Source organism: Thrips palmi, unplaced genomic scaffold (assembly GCF_012932325.1).
Source record: "Thrips palmi isolate BJ-2018 unplaced genomic scaffold, TpBJ-2018v1 HiC_scaffold_2, whole genome shotgun sequence".
Lineage (NCBI taxonomy): Eukaryota > Metazoa > Arthropoda > Insecta > Thysanoptera > Thripidae > Thrips > Thrips palmi.
Genome location: NW_023144629.1, coordinates 6636709 through 6663099, shown reverse-complemented (window position 1 = coordinate 6663099; position 26391 = coordinate 6636709). Strand labels below are relative to the sequence as shown.

General features: G+C 55.0%; 1 protein-coding gene across 2 annotated transcripts in view; it reads right to left on the bottom strand.

Moving 5' to 3' along the window:
• LOC117646712 overlaps window positions 1–26391 on the bottom strand; it is an 88610-nt gene that overhangs the window by 30264 nt on the left and 31955 nt on the right. For both annotated transcript variants that reach the window (XM_034387843.1, XM_034387842.1), the window contains exons 3-4: window positions 14641–14700; window positions 13919–13948 (exon numbers count right to left, since the gene is read on the bottom strand). In XM_034387843.1, the coding sequence (XP_034243734.1) occupies window positions 13919–13948; window positions 14641–14700 (90 nt within the window). The remainder of the gene's footprint in view (window positions 1–13918; window positions 13949–14640; window positions 14701–26391) is intronic.

Genomic DNA, 26391 nt, shown 5'->3' with positions numbered 1-26391 from the left:
AAGGGGCAAAAATTGAAACAGAGGGCAAAATGCATCAAAAGGGTTAATTTTTAAACAAACCAAAATGGTCACAGTTTAAATTTTATTCTGAATATATTAAAAACTTCGATCAGTGGGAACGCAACCAGCCAACCCTCCTCCACTGACAACCTGTACCACGCGAAAAATTCAAATTTTAACTTGTGTTTCTGCTTTAAAACTTCTAAAAACACGATAACCGACCAAAAGAAATAATCTCAAGAATCAATTATAACAGCAAAATGCGCTTTTTGGGTTCAAAATGTGAATTATGCGAGAAAAATGCGTGAATTATGCGCATTATGCGTAAATGGCCAATTATGCGACCATTATGCGATTTATAAATGTGTCAGGCAATGCACCCGGACTCCAAACATATCAAAATTTTTCCATTTGAAATAAGTTTAGAAATTATGCAAAATATGCGCTTGCATATAGTGCCCATCCCTACTCACCAATAACCATAACCGGTTCTCCCGCGCGCGAGGAAAATAAAAATAAATATGAAAGATTTCAAACGCAATGGAGCATTTGGAAGGACAACAATGAAATCGCGAGCGAATTGCGAGTGGTGACTGGCGATGCCGGAAGCGGGCCGGCCGGCCTGGCCACTGTGAAACGCGTTCGGCGACAACGCGACGGACCGCCAAGCGACGTCGCCACCGAGATCGGCCACCTCAAGGCCGCGCTCGCGCTCGCCGGGCCGAGAGAAGTCTCACCCGACGATGAACCGGTAAATTAATTAACCATTCCGAAAGATTACTATAGCAACAAATGTAAAAGGGGAGGATAATTTATTAATTTATTCTGGTGGTCGGCGTGGTCTAGACGCGAAGCGAGACCAATGTCGAGCTTCCGGTGCGGCGGTACTTTTCGCAACCCTTCGCTTCCACCTGCCCCGCCATAAACTCGAGCTCCTCAGGTGAACGAACCCACGCCGGGCCGGGCCGAGCCGAGCCGAGCCGAGCCGAGCCGAACCGAACCCGAAGTCCAGTGGACTGATTCCGAGAGCCGATTTCGTCGAGCTGTCTCTCTCGCGCCTACACGGGACGCCCCATGAGTGCGAGAGAGACAGAGCGACGAGCACGACGGCCGCGGGGTTCGTCTCGAGCCGAGCCAGGTGCGGATAGACAAAGGGGTGGCGGAATTAATTTGTCAATAGCAGCCCGAGCGGCATCGGCTGGCGTGTGCCTTGTCGCCCCGCCGAACGCCAATCGGGCCAGGGCGTGCTTTGTCGCGGGCAGCGAGGCATTTATTGGAAGGCGACGGACAGACGGACACACACAGACACACAGGCACACACAGACAGTTACATCCATTATAACTGGATATAGCTTCAGGTGGTCGGGTTGGGGTATCGACGTACGCGCTGAAACAGCAAGAGGCACACTGTCTTCGCAGACGCACACACACACACACACACACACACACACACACACACACACACACACGTGCAGGCGCACGCACGGCCAAGAGTACAAGTGCGATGTTGCGGGCACCCGTATCAACGCCCTCATGGTATGTGCAACACTGGTGCATAAATGTGTGTGCGTGCGTGAGAGAGAACGAGAATGTGTCTGTGTGCGTGTGTGCATGCCACTTAGCGTAACTGGAGTCGTATGATAATTCAAGTCAGCAGCTGGGACAGTCAACCAGCAGAGAGAGACAGAGCGACGAAAAAGGCCCCTCGGAATCGGTCCGGAGCGGCACCGGGTCCGCTAGAAACCACGCTAGAACCACGGTTATGCAAGGGAAAATGATACAGCGGAAGAACGACCACACGCCGCTATCCACGACCTCTTCGTCGCACTAGTGGCGTGCGACCGCCAGGGTGCGAGAGAGACGGAGCGACCTGCTTTCGGCGATGCTTTTTGTATGAACCGCCAACATTTGATCGGATATGTCACCCTTCGAATTTCAGTGAAGCATAGGAGAGAGACGTTGATAGCATGACCCGTACCCCCTGGTCTCTGGTGCCTTCCCTGGCTGCACAGGCCTCCTGCCTCAGACCTGCCTTTCTCCTGTCCTACTCCCAGCTCCCAGTGGTCAGTCCGTCCGCCGATCACGAGTGATCCAAGTGATAGTAGTTCACGCCTCTGCGCCGCTGGCAAAGTGTGACAGTGACACACCTGGCTGACGTCAAGCTCGCGTCAAGCTCGCGTCAAGCAGCGCAAAGTGGCCTTTTCCTGATACAGGTGGGCTGCCGGCACCCTACTAGTGCAGACTCATGCCGAGAGTCGTTTACGTCGCTCCGTCGCTGTCGCACTCACGGCACCCGTCTGGGTGCGAGAGCGACAGGGCTAAGCCGCGGCAATAGACTAGAAGGCAGAGTCCGCCTCCGCGATGGCCGTACCGTCATGAGATGTCTCTGCACTCGACCGCAAGGGCGGCTGACTTTGGACGACCACTGCGGAGTGTCAAGACTCTTGTACCTATCCAAACCGCATGCAGTTCGTAACTTAACTTTCGACCAAATTTATAATTTTTTTCACCAGAAGCTGTTGCTTTTCTGTGGACGCTGGCACGACGCCAGAGCATTCGTCAAATCAGCTCGTCGGCATGACAACCGCGAAACGAGAACGCCCTTAAAATGACGAGCGAAAAAGCCCGCGAAAACGGCACACCCGCGAAAAAGAGCTAGCCCGTCGTCTCGCTCCTTTCTCTCTCCTCTCTCTCTTTCTCTCTCTCTCTCTCTCTCTCTCTCTCTCTCTCTCTCTCTCTCTCTCTCTCTCTCTCTCTCTCTCTCTCTCTCTCCCCCTCTCGCACTTCCTGTTTCTTCTTCGGCGACGCGGCCACAAGGAAACGCATGCACAAGGCTGCGCCGGCCGCGCGTGGACGACCACGTGACAGTCCCAAAACAGCACTCCAACTGCGTGCTGCCGCATGCAGCATGCAGGCTGCATGCAATGCACCCCGCCAAGAAGCTCTCTCTCGCACCCCTTCCGCGCCACCGCTCTCTCTCTCTGTCGCTCTCCCTGTCACTCCCTCGCGCTTCCCGACAGCCCTGCCGGCAGCGGTTCCTCTTTGCGCTAGCGGACTGACTCCGAGAGCCGCTTTCGTCGCTCTGTCTCGCTCGCACCCACACGGGACGAGTGCGAGAGAGGCAGAGCGACGAAAGCGACTCTCGGAGTCAGCCTGCAGACGCTCACTTTGTGATAAATATATGCCCGTATACTTCTCCGACTCCGACGCACTCACGTGTGTTTGGATTTCGCAGTGAACGTGCGTGTGTGTTTATGCAGTGGTCATCCGACGCTGGACGGCCGCCAGTGGCAGACGAAAAGGCCCGTTTTCTGCGCAGCAAGTTCCATTCGACGCCCAGCTGATGGCGGTGAACGGGTCCGCTACACTGGGTGCGATTATTTTCTCGTCCGTTCATCTGCGGATCTTCCTTCCCTGCACACTGAGTACACACACAAGTTTGCAGTGGCGTCCAGCTGTGGCCCCCTTCTCCCCATCTTTTTTTCACACCCCCACTCTCTCCCTCTCTCTCTTTCTCGCACGGACACGCGAAGAAAGCCTGCTTCTCGACGGGATAGGCAGACGGTCGGGCGGCCGCGCCACCGCAGCGCGACCCCCAGTCCCTAAATTTGAAGCCTCGCGCCACCGAGACAAAACACGAGGACGACTATGACGTCAGGCGACGTCACGGGCGCCATCTTGACGCAGGGGTTGGCCGCTGTGTTTTTCCACCGAGTTTGTGGGGGGCTGTGGGGGCGAGTTGGCCGATTCGAACACACATTTCATCCGAGGCGTACATCACATGGTGTCGGGGAAGCCCAGGACTCGCCGGGCCATGGCACCATGCTGTCTGCGCAGAGTTTGCCGCAAAGCCAGCCCAATTTCCCCAGCCGTCATGCATTTATATATCTCACTCGCACACACCACTCAGACGGAGCGGGAAAAAAAAGTGACGAGGACCGTCTAAATCTGAGGGCCCCGTTCGTTGCCAGCGGAGTTTCCCGTGGACAGTCGTCGTCCTCAAGCCTGTACGTCGTCTCGACGGAAAGGAGGGTGGGGTGGCCTCGCTCGACACCGTCGCGACGCGTCAGCTCCCCCAACGCAGGTGTTAAAATTCTGCCTAGCGTCGCCACCTTTCCAACGAGAAACTCAAAACCTGCCGACTCTCACTTCCACGAAAAGTCGAGAGAAAACAGAAAACAACTATCGTTGTTTTTCGAGCCTCTCCACGTGTCGAGGCGACGAAGTGTGCAGCTCTGTCATTTTCCCAGTCGGAGTAATTTTGACACCGCGTAGTAGTCACCGTGCCCAATCATGTGTCGTGCACTTTTGAGGTTATGTAAGGTTGAGTAAGGTTATGTAAGGTTTGTTTAAGGTTATGTTTATGATTTGAGGTTAGTTTATAGGTTTTGTCTGCGCCTTGTTGTGGCGTCAGGTTGTGTTAGCTAGTTTTAGGTTTTACCATCTCAAGTTAGCTTTTAGATAATGTAAGGTTATTTCGGCTACTGGTGGGTTAGGATAAATAATATTTGGTTATGTTAGGTAAAGTGAGGTTATGTTATACTTTCGGTCTTTAGCCACGTCGATTGGCAGGCAGAGTTGGGTAGAGAGGACGTTGGAAGGACGTCGGAAGGACTTGGTCACGACGACGTCGCTTCCAACGCCGCCGTCCGGACGTCGTGCGAGACAAAAGATCGGGAGCAAAGTGCGCTGGGTTTAAAAATACCCCGAGACGCAGTGCGACGCAGTGCGACGCACAAGCCGCAAGCCTCGCACGTACATAATGCTAATCCGCGGCCCCGTTTCCAAGCCTCGATAATTCCCCTTTGCCGAAGGCAGCTCACTTTTCCGACGCCGTTCCCGCCGTTCCCGCGCCCCGACCAGTTCCCGGACGCCCCGATTTGTCACCGTCAGTCTGTCCGTCCGTCCGTCCGTCCGTCTGTCTGTCTGTCTGTCTGTCTGTCTGTCTGTCTGTCTGTCTGTGACTTTCTTGAGCATGTGTGTGAAGCAGGGGCTGCCTGAGTGTGTGAGTGTCCGCTGCCTGTCGTTCAGTCTGACTGTCTGTCGCTGAGATGCCGGCCTGTCTACATGGCTGTCCGTGTCTCTCTATGTCTATCCACGCGTGGTCTCTATATGAGTGTGTCCGCACGCTCACTTCCCACTGTCTGTCTGTCTGTCTGTCTGTCTGTCTGTCTGTCTGTCTGCCTGTTTGCCCGCCTGTCTGTCTTGGGCCATTCCACGCCAAACCACCGAACCCCTAAAATGACCTATCTCAGATTTAAGTTATTTTTGGTTGACTTGTAGGGACCAACCCCCTGAACTCCCAAACCAAAGGATTTTGAAAAATATCAAAGGGTTTAGGAATAGGAGCACTCTGAATATTGAACTTTTTACTTAAGTATTATTTTACATTTTTCATGAAAAATTATTTTTTGAACGCCAGTGAGGGTTTTGGTTTATGATTTCCTTTCTGATAAGTCCGAAGAAAGGTTGAAGTGGGTTAAGCACTCTGGTGCTTCCAATTAGGGTATTTTTACTTAGTGAAATTAGTCAAAATTACTAAAAATTTGCTCTACTGAAAATACGTTGTCATGGATTTGGCTCATTTTTTGGTCAAATGAAGGTAGTTATTGGTCGAACAAATCCCTGAAATAAAACCTTTGACTTGGGCACATCTTCAACTTAACGGGAAGAAAAGTTGAAATTTCACTGGTAACGGTTTCGTTAAAATGGCCTGAGCACCAACAGTTTCTTCTCGCATGAAGTTCTAGGACTCAAAATGAGATGAATATGAATAAAAATCAATTCAATAAGAAGTATGGAGTCATGTATCTATTTTTGAATGCATTGCGCATTGCAGTATAGGAAGCCAAGTTTGGAGATAACGACTAAAATTTCGACGTAACTCACTGGTAGTATCAAACTCCAATTCATGCTATAAAACCTTCATAAACAGTTACACATGATTCCCTTCTTCTTATTGCATTGATTTATATTCATATTCATATCATTTTGAGTCCTAGAACTTGATACGAGAAGAAACTGTTGGTGCTCAGGCCATTTTAACGAAACCGTTACCAGTGAAATTTCAACTTTTCTTCCCGTTAAGTTGAAGATGTGCCCAAGTCAAAGGTTTTATTTCAGGGATTTGTTCGACCAATAACTACCTTCATTTGACCAAAAAATGAGCCAAATCCATGACAACGTATTTTCAGTAGAGCAAATTTTTAGTAATTTTGACTAATTTCACTAAGTAAAAATACCCTAATTGGAAGCACCAGAGTGCTTAACCCACTTCAACCTTTCTTCGGACTTATCAGAAAGGAAATCATAAACCAAAACCCTCACTGGCGTTCAAAAAAAAATTTTTCATGAAAAATGTAAAATAATACTTAAGTAAAAAGTTCAATATTCAGAGTGCTCCTATTCCTAAACCCTTTGATATTTTTCAAAATCCTTTGGTTTGGGAGTTCAGGGGGTTGGTCCCTACAAGTCAACCAAAAATAACTTAAATCTGAGATAGGTCATTTTAGGGGTTCGGTGGTTTGGCGTGGAATGGCCCTCTTGCCGATCGCTGTTGCTACGACACCCCCGCGGCGGTCCGCCTCGTTTTCCCGGCAAAGCACACCTATTCGGCCGCCGAGTCGCCACGTGGCGAGCGAAGTGGCGCGGCGTGGCGGGGCGTGGCGCGGCGACGGAGAGAGATTACGTTACCATGCGCCTCTCCTACGGCTTCCGCTGCCACACCAGACAGACAGGCAGGCAGACAGGCAGACAGACAGACAGACAGACAGACGCAAAGGACGGCAGTTGCAAGTTCAACATCAGGTGAGGTGTTTTGAATCGTCGATCCAGAAACACGATCATGCCTACTTTTCCGGAGGAAGAAGGAAGAGGGTGTGAGATGCAGTGCCCCCCTCCCCCTGGATCCGCACCTGGACGCGACGCCCGGATTGCGAGGGAAGACCACGCGGAAGCGCCGCGTTATCTTCGACTCTTCGCTCCATCCACGGCCCGCCCAGCCAGCCCAGCCCGTCCGAAGGCCGAGCGGCACCGAGCGGCACACCGACCCACGCCGCGAGGCAACACGTCCACCAACCAAAAGCAATTCGCGTCCCAACATCTTGGAGTAGAGACGCCGCCGAATTTCCCCGGCGCGCCTCACGAGTGTGTGCCTAGTGTGTGAGCGGAGACTAGCGCGCTCCCGCGGTCGGCATCCGCGCTCCGCCGCCGTCGTCGTGGCGGAGAGAGGTGGCGGGGACGCAGGGCGGTGAGCCCCCGGCCGGGATGGGCACTGCCCTGGCTGTGGCGTGGCTGGCCTGCAGGTAGTCGGCCTCCGGTGCGAGTTCTTGACCCCAGGGAAGGGTCCTCTGTCGGGGCGCTGCTTCTTCTTCATGGCCTGGGGCGCCTGTCCGCGACACACACACACACACACACACACACAGTCTGAGTCAGCAGCAACAAGAAAAGGGGAACATTAAAAAAAAATGGTGGCCGGGTTTTGAACCCGCAACCGCTTTGAATAACGAACAAGCGGGGCATCACTAACCCTTTTCCCCCGACGTGGGCTGTCTGGAGTCCGAGGCGGGCGTTCCGACCTCCGGTTGTCCGAGGCACGCCGTCGGGACTCCAGACGCCGCTCCTTCCCACGCGGACGTGGATGCTCAGACACAAAAAGGCGCTTCTTGGCGTGCAAGCCGCTACACACACTCGGAAAATAGTTCTGTTGGGCAGGTGCCATTTTGTCCCGCCCCCGATGCAATGCACAGCTTCTTTTATTCGTTTGTTCATCCATTCATCCAATCATTCATTCAGAGAAGGTTGATTTTTAAAATGCAACTGAGGGTTTCATTTGAAAATATGAAGTAGAGAATGTGAAAATCATTCAAGTGCAGACATATGCAGACATTGCGTACTCCGCTATACGCACGTCGTCTGCGTTTGCGCACGTTGGCACACACACCCACTTACATAGGCACACTCTCCGAACACGTGTCTCGGCTCACACCACGCGTACGACACACACACACACACACACACACACACACACACACACACTCACACACACACACACACACGCGCTTGCACCCCGTTGACACAGTATCGGCGTGACCTTGGCGACAGCAATGCGAGCATAAAAGAATAAACCGTCCAGACACATGACCGCCTGCAGCCTCCGTCAGACGACTGTCGTGTCATCGCCGGCCGATGCACCGCCCGGCCAGACGATTGAGGGCCTCTCGTCGGATATTGCACAGCGGACACGGGGCACTCGACCGCGCTCTGACTTTGACCAACAAATGAACCTTTCGAGACAAACAGCGTAACGATGCTCAATTTCGGCCGGGGACATGTGTCGCGATCGCAACCAGCGGCCGCCATGTTTGATTTTTTTTCGCGCCGACAGAGGTCTCTCTCGCGACCTCCGTTGTTGTCTCGTTGAAAGAAAGTGTAACGTCCGGGTGCGCTTTCTTTTTTGCAAATTGCGACATCCTCGAGACGGCCTTTGCTGATAACTTGCATGTCGGACGCGTCGAAGGACGACCGCTCGTCAAATTGGGTAACGAAAACAAAGCAAACCCATCGCCCAGAATTTTGCACAGATAAGTAGCGCATTGCTGGGAATACCACTGGAGAAAATGGAATGTTTTGCTTGAAACGCGCGATGGCGATCCAGCAGGTAACCCACCATGACCGTTGCATCAACGCCATTTTGTCTCCATCTCGAAATTCCCCGCGTGCACTGACGTCAACCCGTCCGAGTACAGTCGCACGCATCTGACCAGCATCGACCTTCGATATATCTCTCTCTTTCTTTATCACGGAGAGTGTCGCCCAAAATAAACACTCTACACATCACTCTTCATGAGCAGTGTCGGGTACCAGACCAATTGGTCCATATGAGACTGACGCACTGCGACAGTACTATGGCGCCGACGAACTATAGTATTTTGGCGGGTCAACTGCGGCGTCTTTTTCTCGCCTTTTGAAAGTGAGATAGACTATCAATGCGGTGATCTTAGAGTTAAAACGGCTTCGCTCGAGTGTCAGATTTGCGGGGCAATTTCAATACGCTCAAGTTTGGCCCAGAAGATTCTGGGCCATTAGAGTTAATTTTTCCCCGATCCGGTTTACCTGGCCTGCTGATTTCAAAAACCTGCCAAAACGAACCAAACTCGGGAAGTTTTGTTAGAGTGAGAAGGACGGGGTCATCGGCCGGACTTTCTTCTGGGGCCTTTTAATCGCGATCCCCGGGTAAAATTGCCCGTTTCCCAGGACAGAGGGGAAAGTTCCCCGGACTCGATTTTAAAAGCCTAGGAGCCTTCCGGCATTCGCCAAGGGCTGTTCTTATCCGACGATGAAGGGTCGAACTTTATCTCACCCTACAACGCGACCTGGATTACTCTGACATCAGAAACTCTGGATAACACTCTGACTCTGAACTCTAGATTACACTCTGGCCTTTTAACTCTGGGGTGCGCGAATTTCGTGAGTCTCTGGTTCAGAGTCTCTTGTAACTCTGGAATAAGTCAGAGTCTCAGAAACTCTGAAAATTTCAGAGTGGATTTACCCTAGTGATTTTGGCGGGTCAACTGGCGGCGTCTTTTTCTCGCCTTTTAAAAGTGAGATAGACTATCATGCGGTGATCTAGGTTAAAACGGCTCTGCCTGTGTCCATCGCGGTGCAATGCATGCGGTCAGTTTGCCCAGAAGACCTGCTCCCGGCCACACGACCGTCTATCTCCCGAACCCGTCACCCTGCTGCTGAATAAAAAAACCGCGCCAAAACAACAACAACAAAGACGGGCAGTGGCGTAGGCGGAAGGACGTGTTATCGGCCGCGGCTTTCTCTGACCTCTACATCGCGATACCGCGATACAGAAAGCACCGTGCCCAGCCGCGAGGGGAAAGTTCTGGAAAGATTAAAAAGAAAAGCCTTTCGGCTTTCGCGGGCAAGGGGGTTCTTATCCGACGGGATGAAGGGGTCGAACTGTCTCAGCGCCCACACGGCGACCTGGTGTACCAGTGGCGTAGCAAGTCAGGGAGTTCATTGCAGGAGGTGGCATGGGTTGCCTGCACACCTGCCCATGGGAAGTCGTGGCCTCCGGCTCCGCCACTGCAAACTCCTTTTTGTTCCGAAGGCTTGCAATGAATCGTCCAAACGGCAGTTGCTCGCTGGTTAGCCATTGGGCGACTTTCGCCTGCCCGGCGGGTCAGGAGCTCCGAGACAATCGCAGTCCAAAAATAACCCCGACGCCGCACGGCGCGCACGGCGCGTTGCTCGCCTTGAGTGTTTCCTCCTTTGCATGTCCACCTGGGGCTTTGGCTTGGGCTTTGGCTTGGGGCCCGTCCCGCAGCCTCGAGCCTTTTTGCAGGCTTTGCAGCGGCCGCAGGTCGCAGTCCCGAAACAATGCATGGCCAAGCAGGACTCCACTCCACGTGTGACCCCACCGATGGATTGCTCTTCGAACGAGGAATCCATTGGTGGGGTCACAAGTGCGGTTCGAGCCCTGTTAAGCGACTCTGGAGCTCAAAACGCGTCTAGGCTTTTGGCCGCCTCCGTCACGATGCCGTTGGCAGCAGAGGCCCTTGCGGTCGCGCGTAGTGTCAAAGACAGTGGCGTTTGGGCGGTCAGGAAAAGGCAGGGCAAGGCGGTGCAAGGCAGGGAGCGGCGACCTGCACTGATAAAGCATGTCCCCGTGTCCTCACGATAGCGCCTATCGCATCGGCCGGAATACGCTCTGCCGCGCCCCATGGCGCCAGCAAGTAGCGTGGGAGGAACGACTTGCATCAGACGACTAGAAGCAGCGCCCCACCGACAGAGATTCGCCACCCCTAGCCAACCACCCGTCACCGTCAGTGCGTATACTTTAAGCCCTCACGTGCAGACGGACGTCAAAATACTTCCAACTTGTAGGTCAAACACGACCGAACAGGGGGAAAAAAAATTTCCTTCGCCGCAGATTGACGCGTTTGCGCGAAGACAAAAAGAAAACCGCCACAAGGACAAGAAGTGCGTGTCGGTGAGATTACCAAGCGGCCGACGCCCCGAAATGCGATACGGCAGGTTCACGGGAAAACGGTCAGGGCGGAGCGGGCGAGCGCCACGGTGACACACGAACACACACACACACACACCAACACACACACACACACACACACACACACACAAGAATGGAGTCGAGTCTAAAGGCTCGCCAAGTGAAAATTTGGCCGATCTCCCATCTCTTATCACTTGGCCATTTCAACAGAACAAGTTTTTTTTTCCAGCGCTTTCCAACCAGGATCTGGGCTATGCGGCATCGCCTAGCGGATTGGAAACCAAGGCTGAAGCAGTTCTCGAATCGCCAAGGCCGCTCCGTCCGATTGCCATTCAGTGCCACTGGCGAATTCAAAAGATTTCCTCGGCCCGCACGCGGTGGCGGCAGGCACTCACCCGCAAATGCGGCACACGTCAATGGAGACACGATCGCAAAACATTGATGCTTCAAACCCAACATTATCCCCAATTTATATTTTTGTTGACATAAATTAATTCGTGTTTTCTGCAAGACCGGGCGGCGGGAGGGAAAGAGAGTGGGGAAGAGGTTCGCGCGTGGCAACCACAGCCCCCACACTTGAGAAAACCCGTCATCGGCCACAGTCCTCACGCAAAACTCATACAGTCCATCAACCGCTTTGGCGCCCCCCCCCCCCACACACACACACATCGGTTCTCCTTGACGATCCTTGGTCCAGGAGCCCCCAGATTCCCCGAAGCCCCCCGGACATGCCTCCGGGCAGAGCGGCGGGGCTGCTGGGGCTGCAAAAGCAGTTCCCGCCAGTTAGCTGGCTCGGCGGGCTCCACGCCAGCGCCAAGGTGCCCCGGCAGGTAATGCACGCCACACTCCGCGCCTGCCTCTTGATACAACAGTCGGCAGTTTATGGCACCGCGAGACAACTTGCAAGCTCAGCCTCGTTGCATAAAAATGCCGCATTAAAAACCCCCGTTCAAGGAAAGGTTAATGGAAGCAGATGACACATTTATTTAATTTTCCGCTAGGTGGTAGTCGCTTATTTCAGTGAGTTAAAATCGTTCATAAAAATTGTCTTTACAAAGGAACACACTTATTTTAAAATTAAAAGTCTGAAATATGACGGAGTGTGGACGTGCCTGCGACGCGCCGGTCGTCGAGTGTCGTGACACGACAGATGCACTTCGTCATGTACACTGTAAAAAATTCCGTACTTTTGTACGGAAATGGTACAGAAAAATATAGTACGGAGGTACGGAGAAAAGTACGGAACGTTCCGTTTTTGCTCCATATGAACCCATGTAAATGGGTACGGAAAAAAGGTACGGAACGTTCCGTAGTTGGCAAGTACGGACGGTCCAGGCAAATTATTGACCAGACATGTTCCGTACTTTTTCCGTACTTTTTTCTCACAGTGTACTGCGCGAGGCACAGCGAGGCACTGCGAGGCGCTGGTTGCTCTGTCTCGGTCGCTCCTAGAGGACGCCCCGTGAGTGCGACAGAGGCAGCGCGACGACTCTCGGTACAGTGGCGACAAGGCCGCCGCCGTGACGGTGCACGCGCCCGGCCAGCGCGGCCTGCATAGGCGGCCCGTGCCAAAACGATCGCTTGGCACCACACGGGTTACACAAACCACCACAAAACGGCCTCAAAGTGACACAAGTGCCAAAGAGTCAAATTTGAAACGCCTTCCTTTTTTCTTTGGACGGCCCCCTGCTCCTGACCTGGCTGCCGATAAGCGACGGTCTCTCGATATGGTTCCGATGCCCCTGCTAGGGTTTGCACACGGTCCGCATCAAATAAAATGAAAGCACATCCGGGTCGCGAACTTGCGATCCCTTGGCCTTTCAGTGCCGGTCGGGGTGACGAGGCGCATCGGCCGTTGCCAAGGGCCAATGGGCTTCGACCTGAACCAGCAGTGCGGCCTATCGACAGCTGTCAAAGCAGCAAGCTTTGCCAAAACGGCTCATTTTTTCTGGCAGCTTCTTTCCTTTTTCCTCGCGAACTTACTAGCTTTTCAAAATTTCCCTCTCTGGTCGTGAGAGGGTGTCGCAACCACAAAGGGTTGCGGAGGTTATGCTAGGTTAGATAGGAGACGGACGGTCCGCGTAGCTTGTGACGGCCTTTCCTTCATACAAGAAAAAAGGTTTGGATTAGAAAAAATTTCCTCATACAAAATAGTTTAGACCAAAATTTTTTTCTAAAAAAAAAAAAAAAAAAAAAAAAAAAACATGATTTTTTTTTTGATCTAAGAAGACATTTTTTGGGGGTGCACGGATCCCGCCCGCGAGCTAAAGACTAGCGGTCCGCAGTGGAGTTCTTTCTGCTTGCCGACAGACCTTAGAAAAAATGGCGGACCGTGCAGAGACAAAGTAAGTGACGGGCAGGTGATAAAGTCAGCAGATGGGTGCGACAATTATCGGAACAACTTATCACGATGGCACTGAGGTATAATGATCTCTCTAATCTTGGCGACGTCCCATGCTGTAGAAATAGGCTGGCAACGAGCCCCATTCGAAAAAAGGGGAAGGGGGTCTCAAGGGAGGACACCGTACAGTGCTTTTCGCGGTGTGGGGGTGTGGACGCGGTGTGGACAGAGGCATCACGCTGGTGAAAACCAGCGCGGTGCGTCCCCTCGGTGTAGCCTAGTACAGTTCATCCGACTATTTCGAGGTCCCTGGTTCTCGAACGAACCGCGAAAAAAAGAATGCCCAGGCCGTAAATACAGAGACAGCCCGGCCACGCTCGAGCCACATTTCACTTTGAAACAGTTCGTTTTCAAACAGAACCACAAAAACGCAGCGCCCAGACACTGTGCGGGTCGCCATTTTGTTCCCGAAATACGGGAGCTGCGTACCGTGCAACACGATAGAGCTCAAGTTTCAAACCTGATCACCCGACGCTGACTTCAAATTGCACACTTACCGAGATGCGACAACCCCGACAGCTCCCCGTCTGGAACACAAGACACTCGGTTTAGAACTCAAACGGCCTTAAGTAGGGTGATGGTTGGCGACGATGACCGCTCTGGACAAACAGCCGACTGTGCCATTTTTATTTCAATCACCAGCAGCAGCGCGACTCATGAGCGAGTCCCGACGACGCCAGTTGAAGGTCCCGGAACGACACTTCATATTCTGCTCGAGGAAGCAGCACAATGAAGGTTGCAGCCTATGGTGAAGTATTCTGAGTAACTGCTGACCCCTTTCTTCATATTACGAACGATTTTCTCAGTATTCTGATGGATTTGTATCGTTTAGTCCTGAGAATCAGCCAGTGTTATGACTGCACGGCATTTCCCGGAAAATGGCAGTGTGAGCTTTCTTTGTGAGCAGCCTCTTCGAATTCTCTGCTGAAGCAGAAGAACCACCCCGAGGTAAACAAAGGTGGTGAACGCGCCGGTGTGAGGCGCCGCGTCAACATGTTGACCTCGGCGCGGAGCCGCGGCCTCCACCTTCCACGTGGACGCAGTCCCTCCCCTCCCACTGCTTGGCGTCCAGCGGCACCTCGTCTAAGGTCCACAGTGCGCCAGAAGACCGGTGGAGGCGGCCAAAGCCCCGGACGGGTTTTGAGCTCCAGAGTCACTAAAGGCACTCGAACCGAACATGTGACCCCACCAATGGATTGCTTTCCGGTCTCGGACTTACCCGTCGAATTAAGAAGGTGGAGCACATCGTCGCTCTCGCTAGCTGGGTCGGCCACAGCGGCTGCAACAGGCAGAGGAGTTCCGCGTTAGCACCGCACAGCACAACAAGAACAGGGCCAGGTTGGCCGGCTAGGAGGCGCCAGCGCGCCAACCCGCGGAGGCGGCGAACATCCCACACGACGTGCAGAGCACCCTCTATGTAGGCCGCCCAACGGGCACGCACGGGGCTGGGGACGCCGGGCGGGTGGGCAGCCCACCGCACAGGCCGCCGCCTGGTGGGTAGGCCACCCAACGGGCGGGCAGAAGCCGGCAGCCCGGCGAGAAGACAACTCGTCGTGAACAGTTCTGACGCCGTGGTGGGTAGGCCACCCAGCGTACCAGCACGCCGCCGTGGTGGGCAGGCCACCCATCCGCCTCGCCCGGTGCGCCTGGTGGGAAGGCACCCCAACGCACACAGCGACAGGTGCAGTCGGGACAGGTGCCGCTGAACAACACTGAGGCCGAGAGAGACAGCGAGGGACACAGCGGAATAGGCCTGCCGTTGTAGAAAGGATTCCGAGAGACCTCTTCGTCGCTCTGCGTCTCTTTTACGGGACGTCTGCCGAGTGAGAGAAGGACAGAGCGATCAAAAGGAATCTCGGAATCAGTCTACAGGTGGACAAGACCACGGCACAGCCGGGAGGCATGGGTGAGCAATAGAGAGTGGCGCCTGGTGACTCAGGCTGCTATTCCTGATTCCCATGGCATTGTGTCCGCGTCGCGTATGCCATGGTGTATTTGGGCCCGGTCCGTGCCGATCATACTAATCACTATTGTGGAAAAACAAGCTGAAATTCACTTTCGAAGCAACGCCGTGTTCAAATCGAGGGTCGGTGCTGGCTAGTGCGCCTGAAGCACAAGACAATACGACGCAAAAACACGCTCCAGCACACTTGAAGAAAACTCCGAAGGAACGGGAAAACCATTCCATGCATTCTCGTCGGCAGTAGTGTTGGCCAATCCGGCACACTGAGAGTCGTTCTCGTCGCTCTGTCTCTCTCGCGTCCACACGGGACAACGCACGAGTGCGAGAGAGCCAGAGTGATCGGTCTGCCGGCGCACGTGCGAGCCAGTGCGCCCGGCTTTCTGGAAAGGGCCGACGGAGGCGGGCGAGACGGAGTCGCGATAAAGGCGGAGACAAAGGGGATTGGATGATTCGTGTCATGCCTTGCGCGCCGTGCGCCTGGCCGCGTGCCGCGGTGCCGTGCCGCGGTGCCGTGCCGGTGCGTCGAAAAATCATGTGATCGCACCGGCCGTGAAGGTCAGGGCGACACGCGCGACGCGCCGCGGCGACGTGGGGAACTACAAGGCGGTGCGCCACGGAAACGCTGCCGGTGGTGGCGGCAGTGATGATGGTGGTGGTGGTGGTGGTGGTAGGGGTGGTAGAAACTTGGCGGCTGAGCACGGGACATGAGCGGACGACGCAGGGATCAATACTGGAAGCAGGGTTTCGTGTTTGAACACGACATGTTTGACCGACCGACTGGCGTCAAATCCTTGGTTCGACAGGCGTTTGGGCCCCGCCGACGTCAGCAGCCACGCCGCCACACTGTACACGCAGGCCGTCGGCGGGCCGTGCGCTTCCGGACAAAACACCACGAAGGCCGCCACTGCAGCGGGCTCGTCATTCCGAACTTTCGTCGCTCTGTTCCCCTCGCACAGTGGGCCAGAAGACCGGTGGAGGCGGCCAAAACTCTAGACGCGTTTTGAGCTCCAGACTCTGCAGCTCAACACGCGTCTCCACCTGTCCTCTGGCCCACTGTGCACCGGACAAACACCACCGCTGTTCGGAGTCAGGCGCCGCCGCCGGCCGGCGGGATTCAGACACACGAACAAACATCCGAATTATATCACAGTGCAGCACACGCGCCGCGACTCCGACCAGGGAGATGATGCACGGTGTGGCACCATTGTTCCTCCTCCGTTGATTACACGTCTGTCGGTGACAGATCGGCAGGCGGGGGCCTACAGGCCGCCATACGCTGCCACAGGCCTGGCTCGCGGCCAGAAGAAACGCCGGGCGCAAACGGCGAGCCAATAACTCCAGAGATGGATTATTTAAATCGGCAAGTGAACCCGTATTTTGATGGGCGTTTATTGCACCCTGCTATCCGAAATAATTGAAAATTTGCTAAAAATTTGCTAAAAATAGAATTTAAAAAACTTGCGAAATTTTGCAATAAAATAACTGCAATTTTGAAATAAAGTAAGAAAAAAAGCTCTTTTGCAAACATAAAGAGGTTGTTAAAGCAAAATATTGTAATGACGAAATTATTACACTCAAGGGTACAATTAACCGGAAAAATCGCAAAGTCGACTTTAAAAAAAAATCGTCAAAAATTGTGGTAACAGTATTACAAAAAGGAATGTTATGCCAGACACTTGCCTGTTGTTCAGATTGAGCTATGTCGAATAGGCGCAGGCGAAATTTGCAATACAACGACTGGGCGGCGGTGTGGCAGGGATTTCAAAACTGGCGCCAATTTCCCAACCGATTGGAAAAGTGCAACAGCCAACCAGATGGCGCTGCAGGGAGCGCGTTTCGGAATGCATGCCGGCGCATATATTTTTCGGTGCGCGGTGCGCGTTCGAGATTTGAATAACAATTACTCGGCGGGACGTGTCGTGCTGCGTTCCCGCCATTAGCGGGGCACCCGTGCGAAGGCGGCGTTTGACGTGACCTTAGAGTGTCATCTGGAGCCGGGCGGGCAGCCGGACGGGCGCCGCCACACTGCCGCCCCGCGCACGCGCATGGAAATGGTTTTGATGCCTCGCTAATCCAGCGCAGAGGTTATCCGTATCGGTGCCATGGGCAAGGCGAGCCTCGGGCAAGCCGCGGGGGAAGCGCGCTTCGTTCTAATGGCCGCCCAGGGAAACTTAGACGCCGGCGTTCCCAGGGAGGCGCCGCCGACACACGCGAAAAATAAATTATATTTTCAATTACGCATTCTAGCAGATGATACCTTTACCCACTTTGAAACACACCGAGAGCGATACAAGAAACTTGAAGGTGTCAGCAAGCTTTCATTAAAATAGGATCTCTGCACTACCAATTTCCTCTGAGAAAAGCTGCTCTCTCACAATCTTCTGCTCTTTCTCAGTAAGCCAAATTACTCATTAAAATATCGATGACTTTTTCCTTTTTTTGGTGAAGCCCAATGTACAGCACCCACATTTTGCCCCAAAAAGAAATCGACAGTGTAGGCGCTTGGCGTCACTTCGATGCACACAGCCAGGATGACGCGCGACAAGAGTGGCTGCTCTTCGGGCGCGTGAGGACAGAGTGCGAAACGAAGGTGCAAAACGGCTCCCCTTTTGATCTTCCCAACCATTAATTTCACGCGGGAACATTTTATTTTTTCGGGACGCATCGGTACAGTCTGTTGCACCAGGAAGCCTTCAGGGGGATAAATATCGACGTCACGCTACTGTAATGTATTTACCCAGCGTATCAGTCGGCACCCACGGCCTGCTTTACATGCCCCGTCCAATAAAATGATGGAGGATGGGACACAAAGCCCGGCGGCGCAGAGTGCAGCGCAATGAATGAATGAATGCATGAAAGATTCGGAAGAAGGAGAAATAATGAATAGGAATGATCGATGCGGAAGGCGGGCGCATGTCCCCTTCTCTTAGCGAGACGCAGTGAACTGGTACAGTACGACGAGCGCTATATATGTGCAAGTGGAACAAGTAGCACAGCGACGGGCGCTGCTTAGTGTGTGTGTGTGTGTGTGTGTGTGTGTGTGTGTGTGTGAGGGAGAGAGAGAGAGAGAGAGAGAGAGAGAGAGAGAGAGAGAGAGAGAGAGAGAGAGGGAGAGAGAAAAAGAGAGAGAGAGAGACGAGCTGCGAACAATGCTGAGGGCGCCTGCGAACCCCGGGGTAGGCAACCCCAACGCACGGCCGGACGCGGGGTGGCCCACCCTGGGCTCGTCAGGCGCCCCGCGTCTTGACTCGACCTCAGCAAGGACCGCACAGTGGGCCGCCGGTCTTCTGGCCCACTGTGGGCCGACACCTACACGGCGCGGGGCCCGACAGACGTTTAGCACGGCCGGAAGGGAGGGGGAGAAAATAAAAATAACAAGGGTAACGTGGCGAATTGACGCGAGAATTAGCTCTCGTCACGGGGTCACCCTGCATGAATGTGTTTCGTTAGCGCCACGGCGTGGAGGCCGCAAGGCCGCGTGGCGTCGCGTCGCGTCGTCGGGGCGGTGAACCACATGACGCGGGAACAAAAGCCGCTGGCTGCAGAGGCCTTCTTCGTCGCTGCGTCTCTCTCGCACTCGCGAGGCGCGCCGTGCAGGCGCGAGAGAGACGCAGCGACGAATTCGGAGTCAGTCTCCTGGACGCGGTGCCTGGCTGGCGTCGACCGGCCGCACTTAGCAAGCCATTGTCATCCGGCCAAAAACAATGCCGTGTGCCAACCTGCCGACCTGCCGGCATAAGGCGAGATGGCGAGGCGTGGCGGCGGATCTCGTCACAAAACCAACAACTCACAATGACGACGACCTGAGAGCATCAAAGAGGAGGTGTGTGCGGCAGACTCGTCCCGAGAGTCGTTTTCGTCGCTCTGTCTCACTCGCACTCGTTGGGCCTCCCCCGCAGGTGCGAGGGAGACAGAGCGACGAAGCCGACTCTCGGAATGAGTCCGCAGGCGCCTGGAGACTACCTCCTGGCTGTGGGTCGACACGACGTCCGCGGTGTTGAGGAGAGCCCTCTCGTACGGGAAGCAGAGGGATTTACACATGGATTCGACAACGAAATTCTTAACGAGTGTTTCTGGGCGATGTTTCTACAGTGGTGTCGGCAGCGGTGGTGGTGAGAGACGCAGCGAATTCTGGTGGAATCGTGGAAAACGACGGAGAGCTAATCTTTCCCCGCTCGCACCGCGCGGCGTGGCGAGGCGAGGCGTGGCGTGGCTCGCGGTAATAGGCGTGGCGTGTATCGCAGCACAGCCTGTGTCATCACCAGCCAATTATTAACCTGGCCACGATCCTTACGCTCCAAACGAAGACGAGCCACTCAGATAACAGGAACGGTGCGCGCCGCGCATGTAGCTATTACTTCACAGGACATTTATAAAACAAACACTCTTCCTTTTTTTTCTTCACACCCACCGCCACCGTCCATCAACTCTTCGCACAAACGGTCTCCAGTAGTCGCCAGCGACTGAGAGTCGTTTTCGTCGCTCTGCCTCTCTCGCACTCATGGGGCGTCGCAGGTGCGAGAGAGACAGAGCGACGAAAACGACTCTCGGAATGAGTCCACTGCTACTTTACTGGTAAAAATAGCCTCGCGCAATGGGGCACACGGGTGAGCTACATCAGGCCCGAACGGCGGGGCACAATCAAGAGCCCTCGGGGGCCACCCAGCGCCACACAGCGAGACAGTGTCGAAATCGCTTTGTCTCCGAGCGGCGTGTGTGCGTGGGTGAGTGGGTGTGTCTAGTTTGCGAGCCTTTTAACGAGCCGCAGAGCTCGGGGTTAACGCAAGTCCATCTCGTTTGGGGCCTCCTCCTATTTGGCAGCGTGCAGCACCTGGTCGGCGGCACTCCGCGTGAGTGGCGCCCTCACAGGCAGCCACTCAAGTAGTAAGAAGTACCCCTAGTTCGCCACCGCCATCTTAAACTCTTAAAAATCTTGGCCGAATACAAAACCCAACCCATCACCAAACCCAAAAGGCTACTGCGGCAGCTTTCCAAAACCTTGAAAGGTTTTCGTGCGCTACCATCGGCTCAACTTAAGTGGGCCTGGGGCGTCCAAGATGGCGGCGGGTGACCTGGGGTGCTGCATACTACTGATTCACACAGCACAGACCAGCAGCCTGGCGGACAGAAAAACAGACTGCCGCGCTCGCACGCACTCTGGTGAACACGGCGAAGGGACGCTCCTTCCGTGGCGTGCTGCCGCGTGCTGCCGCGTGCCGCCGTGAGCAGCGTGATCAACGACAGAAGATGCGCATCGCTTCCCTGTTGTTTCTGTTTCACCGCCTTGTCCGCGCCGGGCCGCCCGCCCCGCCCCGCCCCACTCCACCGAGCTCGCAGAAAATGATCATCATGACGACGACGAGGAAAGGACTCCGGTGCTCCAGAAGCGGCGGCCTTGCTGCAGGACGGCAAGCGAGGCGGCAAGCAGTGCAGGAAGGTCGCCAAGTCTGGCCGAGTCTGTTCGGCAGTAAAGCCGCCGTCCGAAAGCAAGCAAGGGCGGCGGGGACGGCGGAGACACCGACGGGCCCCAGCAAAGACGCGCAATGCTGGCCCGGAAAAAAGTGGTTAACCTGATGGGCCGAAACCATGGCGACGGAGGGTGACGCAAGACGAAAGCCACCTTTTGGGAGCTCTTTGCTTCTTTGCGACCCAATCAGAGATGCAGTGAGGCGTCTCTAGGCGGCGGGGAGCGTAACGACCCGACGGCCATAACCTCACTTTACGATCGTGACGCGACCGCCGTTATCTCTGTCGCGGATCTAGCGTAGAGAAAATTCCGCGAATTTCTAACTTTCATCATCATTGCTCACACACTGGGCGACACGTGTGAGATAACAAACGCGGCGTCGGCGACGCGAATAGGTTCGATAGCTCGTTCGATAGGGTCGAACCGGAAAGCGGATCGGCAACAGCGCGGAGCGAGCGGAGCCATCCCGGCGCGTCCTTCCGCCAGCGCCGCCTTTTTAGCCGGGTTCGTTTTATTTGTTTCTCGGGAACGTACCCGACTGACCCGGTCCAGCGACCGATGCCGGGCTGGCCGGGCTGCTCACCCGGTCGGCCGTGGCGCGGCGGCAGTGGCGGCAGTGGCGGCAGTGCCCCGCTGCAGCCCGGCCGGCCGCGCGGCCTTGGCACTCCGAACCGCCAATATCGCCTCTATTCCGATGCTGTCGTCCGCCGGACCGCTCCAGCAGTGTGGGCGTCAGCCTTCGCCCCTGTTAATCAGCACGATGCTCAGACCATTGGAGTTTTGAATTAATGCGATTGTTGTTTCTTTTCTCTCTTTTTGGCCACTCTGGAAACCCAACGGGGTACATGTGGACTTGAATGACAGTGGTGCAGCCATGCAACATCGGCCTCAAACAGTGCGGCCCGGCTGCCCTGAGAGCAACAGAAACCGGAGGAACTTTCCACGGATGCGCGCACCACCAAACGCACTCAATCCGAGAGCGATGACGAATTCGAAGAAAAGTTTCCTTCCCGCCAAAAGAAAGAGAAAAGTGGCGCTGCTAATTGAGGCTGACGGCGCACTAATGCACGGAGTCTGTCCTTCTCGCACTCATGGCGCGTCCCGTGTGGGTGCGAGAGAGACAGACCGATGACGCGCTCGCGGTGGGTCGTGTGCCGAACATAGCATCATGCGGTCGCCTGCCCTGCCCTGCCCCTGACCACTGGAGCGAGGAGACCTTCACCCCCCCCCCCCTTTCCCCTGGATCCGCACTGGTTTGCCGGCCGGCGTCGCCACAGCGTGACGGACCCGGCAGTAGCGGCGCCCTGCTGGACCTGCAATGGGATGCTGCCTGGCCTGCCTAGCCTGCCACCGTCACACAAGCCGCTGGAGAATGGCGCCTTTAAGCTCCAGCAGCGACGGGGATGCTGCGGGTGTGGTGTGTGTGTGTGAGAGAGAGAGAGAGAGAGAGAGAGAGAGAGACCACGTCGTTGAGGTGTGCGTTCTGCGGGGTGCTTCGACCGGTGCTCCAGGTGCGAGCAGCGTTTAAAAGAAAAGTTTCCCCCGCTTGGAAGACGGCCGCTTAGCAACTCTCCCACAGACGATCACGGCTAGTTCGGGCAATTTTCAAAAGCAGCTGCACGCTTGCGCCGCTCAAGGGTTTTCCTGCAGTGCCGCGGCGAGCAGCGACGCGCTGCCAGTTTTTCCGGTGGAGGCGTTGGAGCGCATAAGTCGCCTGTTAACCCCTGACCCACCCTAAACAGCCTGCTGGTTTATGGCCGCCCCCTAAGTGGCCTGTCATTGGCCAGTGCGGCGCCTCCGCCGCGCGGGTAGCGGGTTCGACTCCCGCCGGCGGCGTCAAACATTTTTCCTCGCTCGTGGGAAAACTAATGTCTTCGCGGTAGGAGTAGGAGGAGGAGGAGGAGGCATAGGAAGCCTCGCATCTCGTTGGCGGGGAACAACGTCCAATCGCGCGGACCGTTACGGTCGTTACGGCGATGTTGGAAATGTCGCAAGCCGCGGCGGAGGCACGCCAACAAGGGGCACGCCAAGGGGCACGCCGAGTGGCACGCTGAAGCGCCTTGCAGCGTAGGCAACGCACCGCACGCGACGCACGCGCGCACCGCGGGACTGCCTACCCTGAACTTCGCAGGCGCCAAGGCCCGGCGGCGAGGAAAGGGCTTTGCCGTTCCACTGCAACTGCAGACTGATTCAAAGAGCCCTTTTCGTCGCTCTCGCACTCGTGGGCAGCCTGTACAGGTGCGAGAGAGACAGAGCGACGACTCGCGGCATCAGTCCACTGCGGCAACCCGGGCCGTGGGGTGCGCCGGCGGGGCTCTCGATGACCATCACACATGACGCCGCCGTTGTTGTTGTTGTTCTGTACGCCGTTCTTTTGTTGTTCTTGCTGTCTCGATGGCCAGCGACGCAATCGGGCCGGCTCGCTGTTCAATGAACCATATCTCGTCGCCGTGTACCCGTTTTGGTTACTCCATCATTATTATATGAGCCGCACTAGGCCAGTCGCGCGACACACACACACATACGGACGAAAGGGGCCGCCGAGGAAACACATAATCGTTTTATTTTAGTATCCTTTCGGAATCGTAATGATAATGAGGGTCCTACGGGCCATGGGCCAAGTAGTACCCTGTCGATCGAGGATGTATCAACGGGACAATGTGCGCCTGCAGCAACGCCGGGGAAATTATCTAGGCTGGCATCACACATCGTAATAGCGATTACGAATATAACGCCGTGTGTGTGTTAGAGAGAGAGGGGGGGGGACTCGGTTACTCACGTAACTTTCCGCAATATGTGTGGATGGAGAGTGTGTGGAGGCGTCAAAGCAGAGGGACTCGGGTCGGGTCAGACAGTCAGCTGAGCAGACAACCACGCCCCTTACACACACACACACAGTGCGCACGCACACACACACAGGTGCAGCGGCGTTTTGCGATTCCGTACTTGTTTAATTATTGACCTGACCGTCACGAGACACCTTCTCCTCCGATCGGCCGCGTCGAAAGAGAGAGAGAAAGAGAGGAGAGGAGAGAGAGAGGGGGGGGGGGTCCTTGAAGCAGCCCAGAGTGCCTTTTTCCTAATTACAGGTAGACGTCATGACGCAATGCCGATGGCCCGCTTTGAATTTCTAGCTGCAGCGGTCGGAAACTCCGAGAAGAAGAAGAGAAGAAGAATAAGAAGAAGAAGAAGAAGAAGAAGAAGAAGAAGAAGAAGAAGAAGAAGAAGAAGAAGAAGAAGAAGAAGAAGAAGAAGAAGAAGAAGAAGAAGAAGACAAGAAGGCCGTCTCATTGTCGCCCGGCCCTCGGGCGATGTGCGGGACAGGCTCTCGTCTCTCGAGCGACGGATGAAAAGAGAAGGGCTTTCGAACGCAGCCTCTTGCAAGCCCCGTCTGCCCCCAAGCCGGAGGCAAGCCGGAGGCCATGCCGACAAAAGTGGAAACAAATACACACAAGCATGTCGAGTCGATGCATCTCGTGTGTGTGTGTGTGTATGTGTGTGTATGTACGGTGCATGCTGCTGCATACGTATTACCCGCAGGCCTGCCGGTGTGCGTGCGGGAGTCCTGAACGTTTTGCCGCCGAGCGCAGATAGACGTGTGCCCTGTCGCATTCGTGAGCCCCGAAGCCCTCCTCCTCGGGGCCTTGACGCTTGTTAATTCGGGAAAATAAACGTTTAATTTCTGCCGCCTCCGCAAAAAGTGGACCAGGCCACACAGCCTCGCTGCCAATCCGCTGTGCGGCTTTTGTAGGCCAGGGCTTGAACAGCCTTGGAGCCTCCCAGCGGCGAAGTTTCCTGGTTTCGAGCCGTGTAACTACGGAGGTTTTTCGCCGGGTTTCGTGAGTGCGGCTTGCCGTTTATTTATTTTTTTCGCAGTGTGCGTAATTACCCAGAGAGCGCAGCTACCGCGTAGAAGGCGGCGCGCGTGGTGCGGCGCGGCCGCGGCGATTTTCACGGTCGGAAAAACGTGCCGCGCTGCACACAAAGTCCCCGGTTATTGTGAAAGCGGCGAGTGACGTCACATATTATGGAAAACCTGCGCGACGCGCGCGAGGGCCACCAGCAGTCCGCTCCAGGGTCAAAGACACGCGGGCCGCGCCAGCCGCGCCAGCAGACGACAAAAGCCACTTCTGCCGCGGCGACGCGGCGACGCAGTTGGCAGTAACACACACTCCTTCCAATCAGGCTGGCCAGCGGAAAGTTCGGCATCCATTCACTCACGGCAGGGCGCGACGCGACGGCCCAGCTGTCAACGCCCTGCCGCGTGCGAGCTGCTGGGCCGCGCCGTGCCGTGCCGAGCCGGGCCGGGCCGTGCCGTGCCGGGCCGAGCCGAGCCGGGCCGCGCCGTGCCGTGCCGAGCCGAGCCGGGCCGCGCCGTGCCGTGCCGAGCCGAGCCGGGCCGAGCCGGGCCGAGCCGGGCCGGACCGGGCGCCCTTGAACTAGTCGTTCCAGCGGGCCGCGAGGTGATAATCTATCTGCACAATGGCTGGACACGCGTTAATGGGCCATCTATACTCGGCCTGACCCGATCGCCCCAGTGGCTTCGCCGTTTCGCGAAAGTAAAGTTCAAGCCGGTTTTAATATTGTAGTTTGTTTCGGCCCAACCAACACAACGCAAAAAGAAAAGTCAATATAAAGTCCAGGCAAGTGTATAACCTCGGAAATTACTCATGAACTCTGCCAGAAAATATTCATTGGTTCTGTACTTTAAGTTTGAGCCTGAGTCTGGTATTATGTTAAGTACCAATGATAATTTCGCTACAGTTTTTGGTTTGTGCTTCTCGATGCCTCACTTCTTCGTACAATTTAGTTCAGTTTAGTCTTTGTTGGGCTGCGAAAGCCAACCACAGGTCGTCCACACCGTTCCCACAACACGATGGCACACGCCGGCCGACGGGGTGGCCAACAACTGCACCTTTCAGTGTTACGGAAGACGGTTCGGCGCGTGGATCCATTTGAGGTTAGCCCGCCACACCCGCAGATGGCACGTGCTGGTGGACTACCAAAGGGCGACTCGATTTTGTGGTTGTGGGAACCTCTAGCCAGAATAGAGTGCGACACAATTCATGCATAATGCAGTGGTGACATTTTCTACTTGGCCGGGTCTCGAGGTGGGCCTCTATTCGTCTTGTGGGCTCCACTATCACTCATCCAACTACACGAAAACAGAAAAAAAGTCTTCTTGAAGGAGCAGAATAACTCGGTGAGAAGAACGCCTCGCTAGCATTCCAACACTTTTTTCTTTCTCTGGGTGTGGTATGTTCTCCGTGTTCCTCTTCCAGTGCCACCTGAGCATGTGTGCGTGTACGTGTCGTGCCAAAAATACAAAGGCTTGAATCAATCTACTAGCGGCGGGGCAAGTACCAATCGCGCCTCGACTCCCATCAGAGGCAAAGTCACGTGACAACATGATAGATGCTTGATTGAATATTCGTCGGCTATACGGACCCCTTCCCCGCCGCGTACTCCCTCGCATACTCAACTCGTTACAAGGACAATACACGACCGTACTCGCTAAAAACAGGATGACTTTATAAATC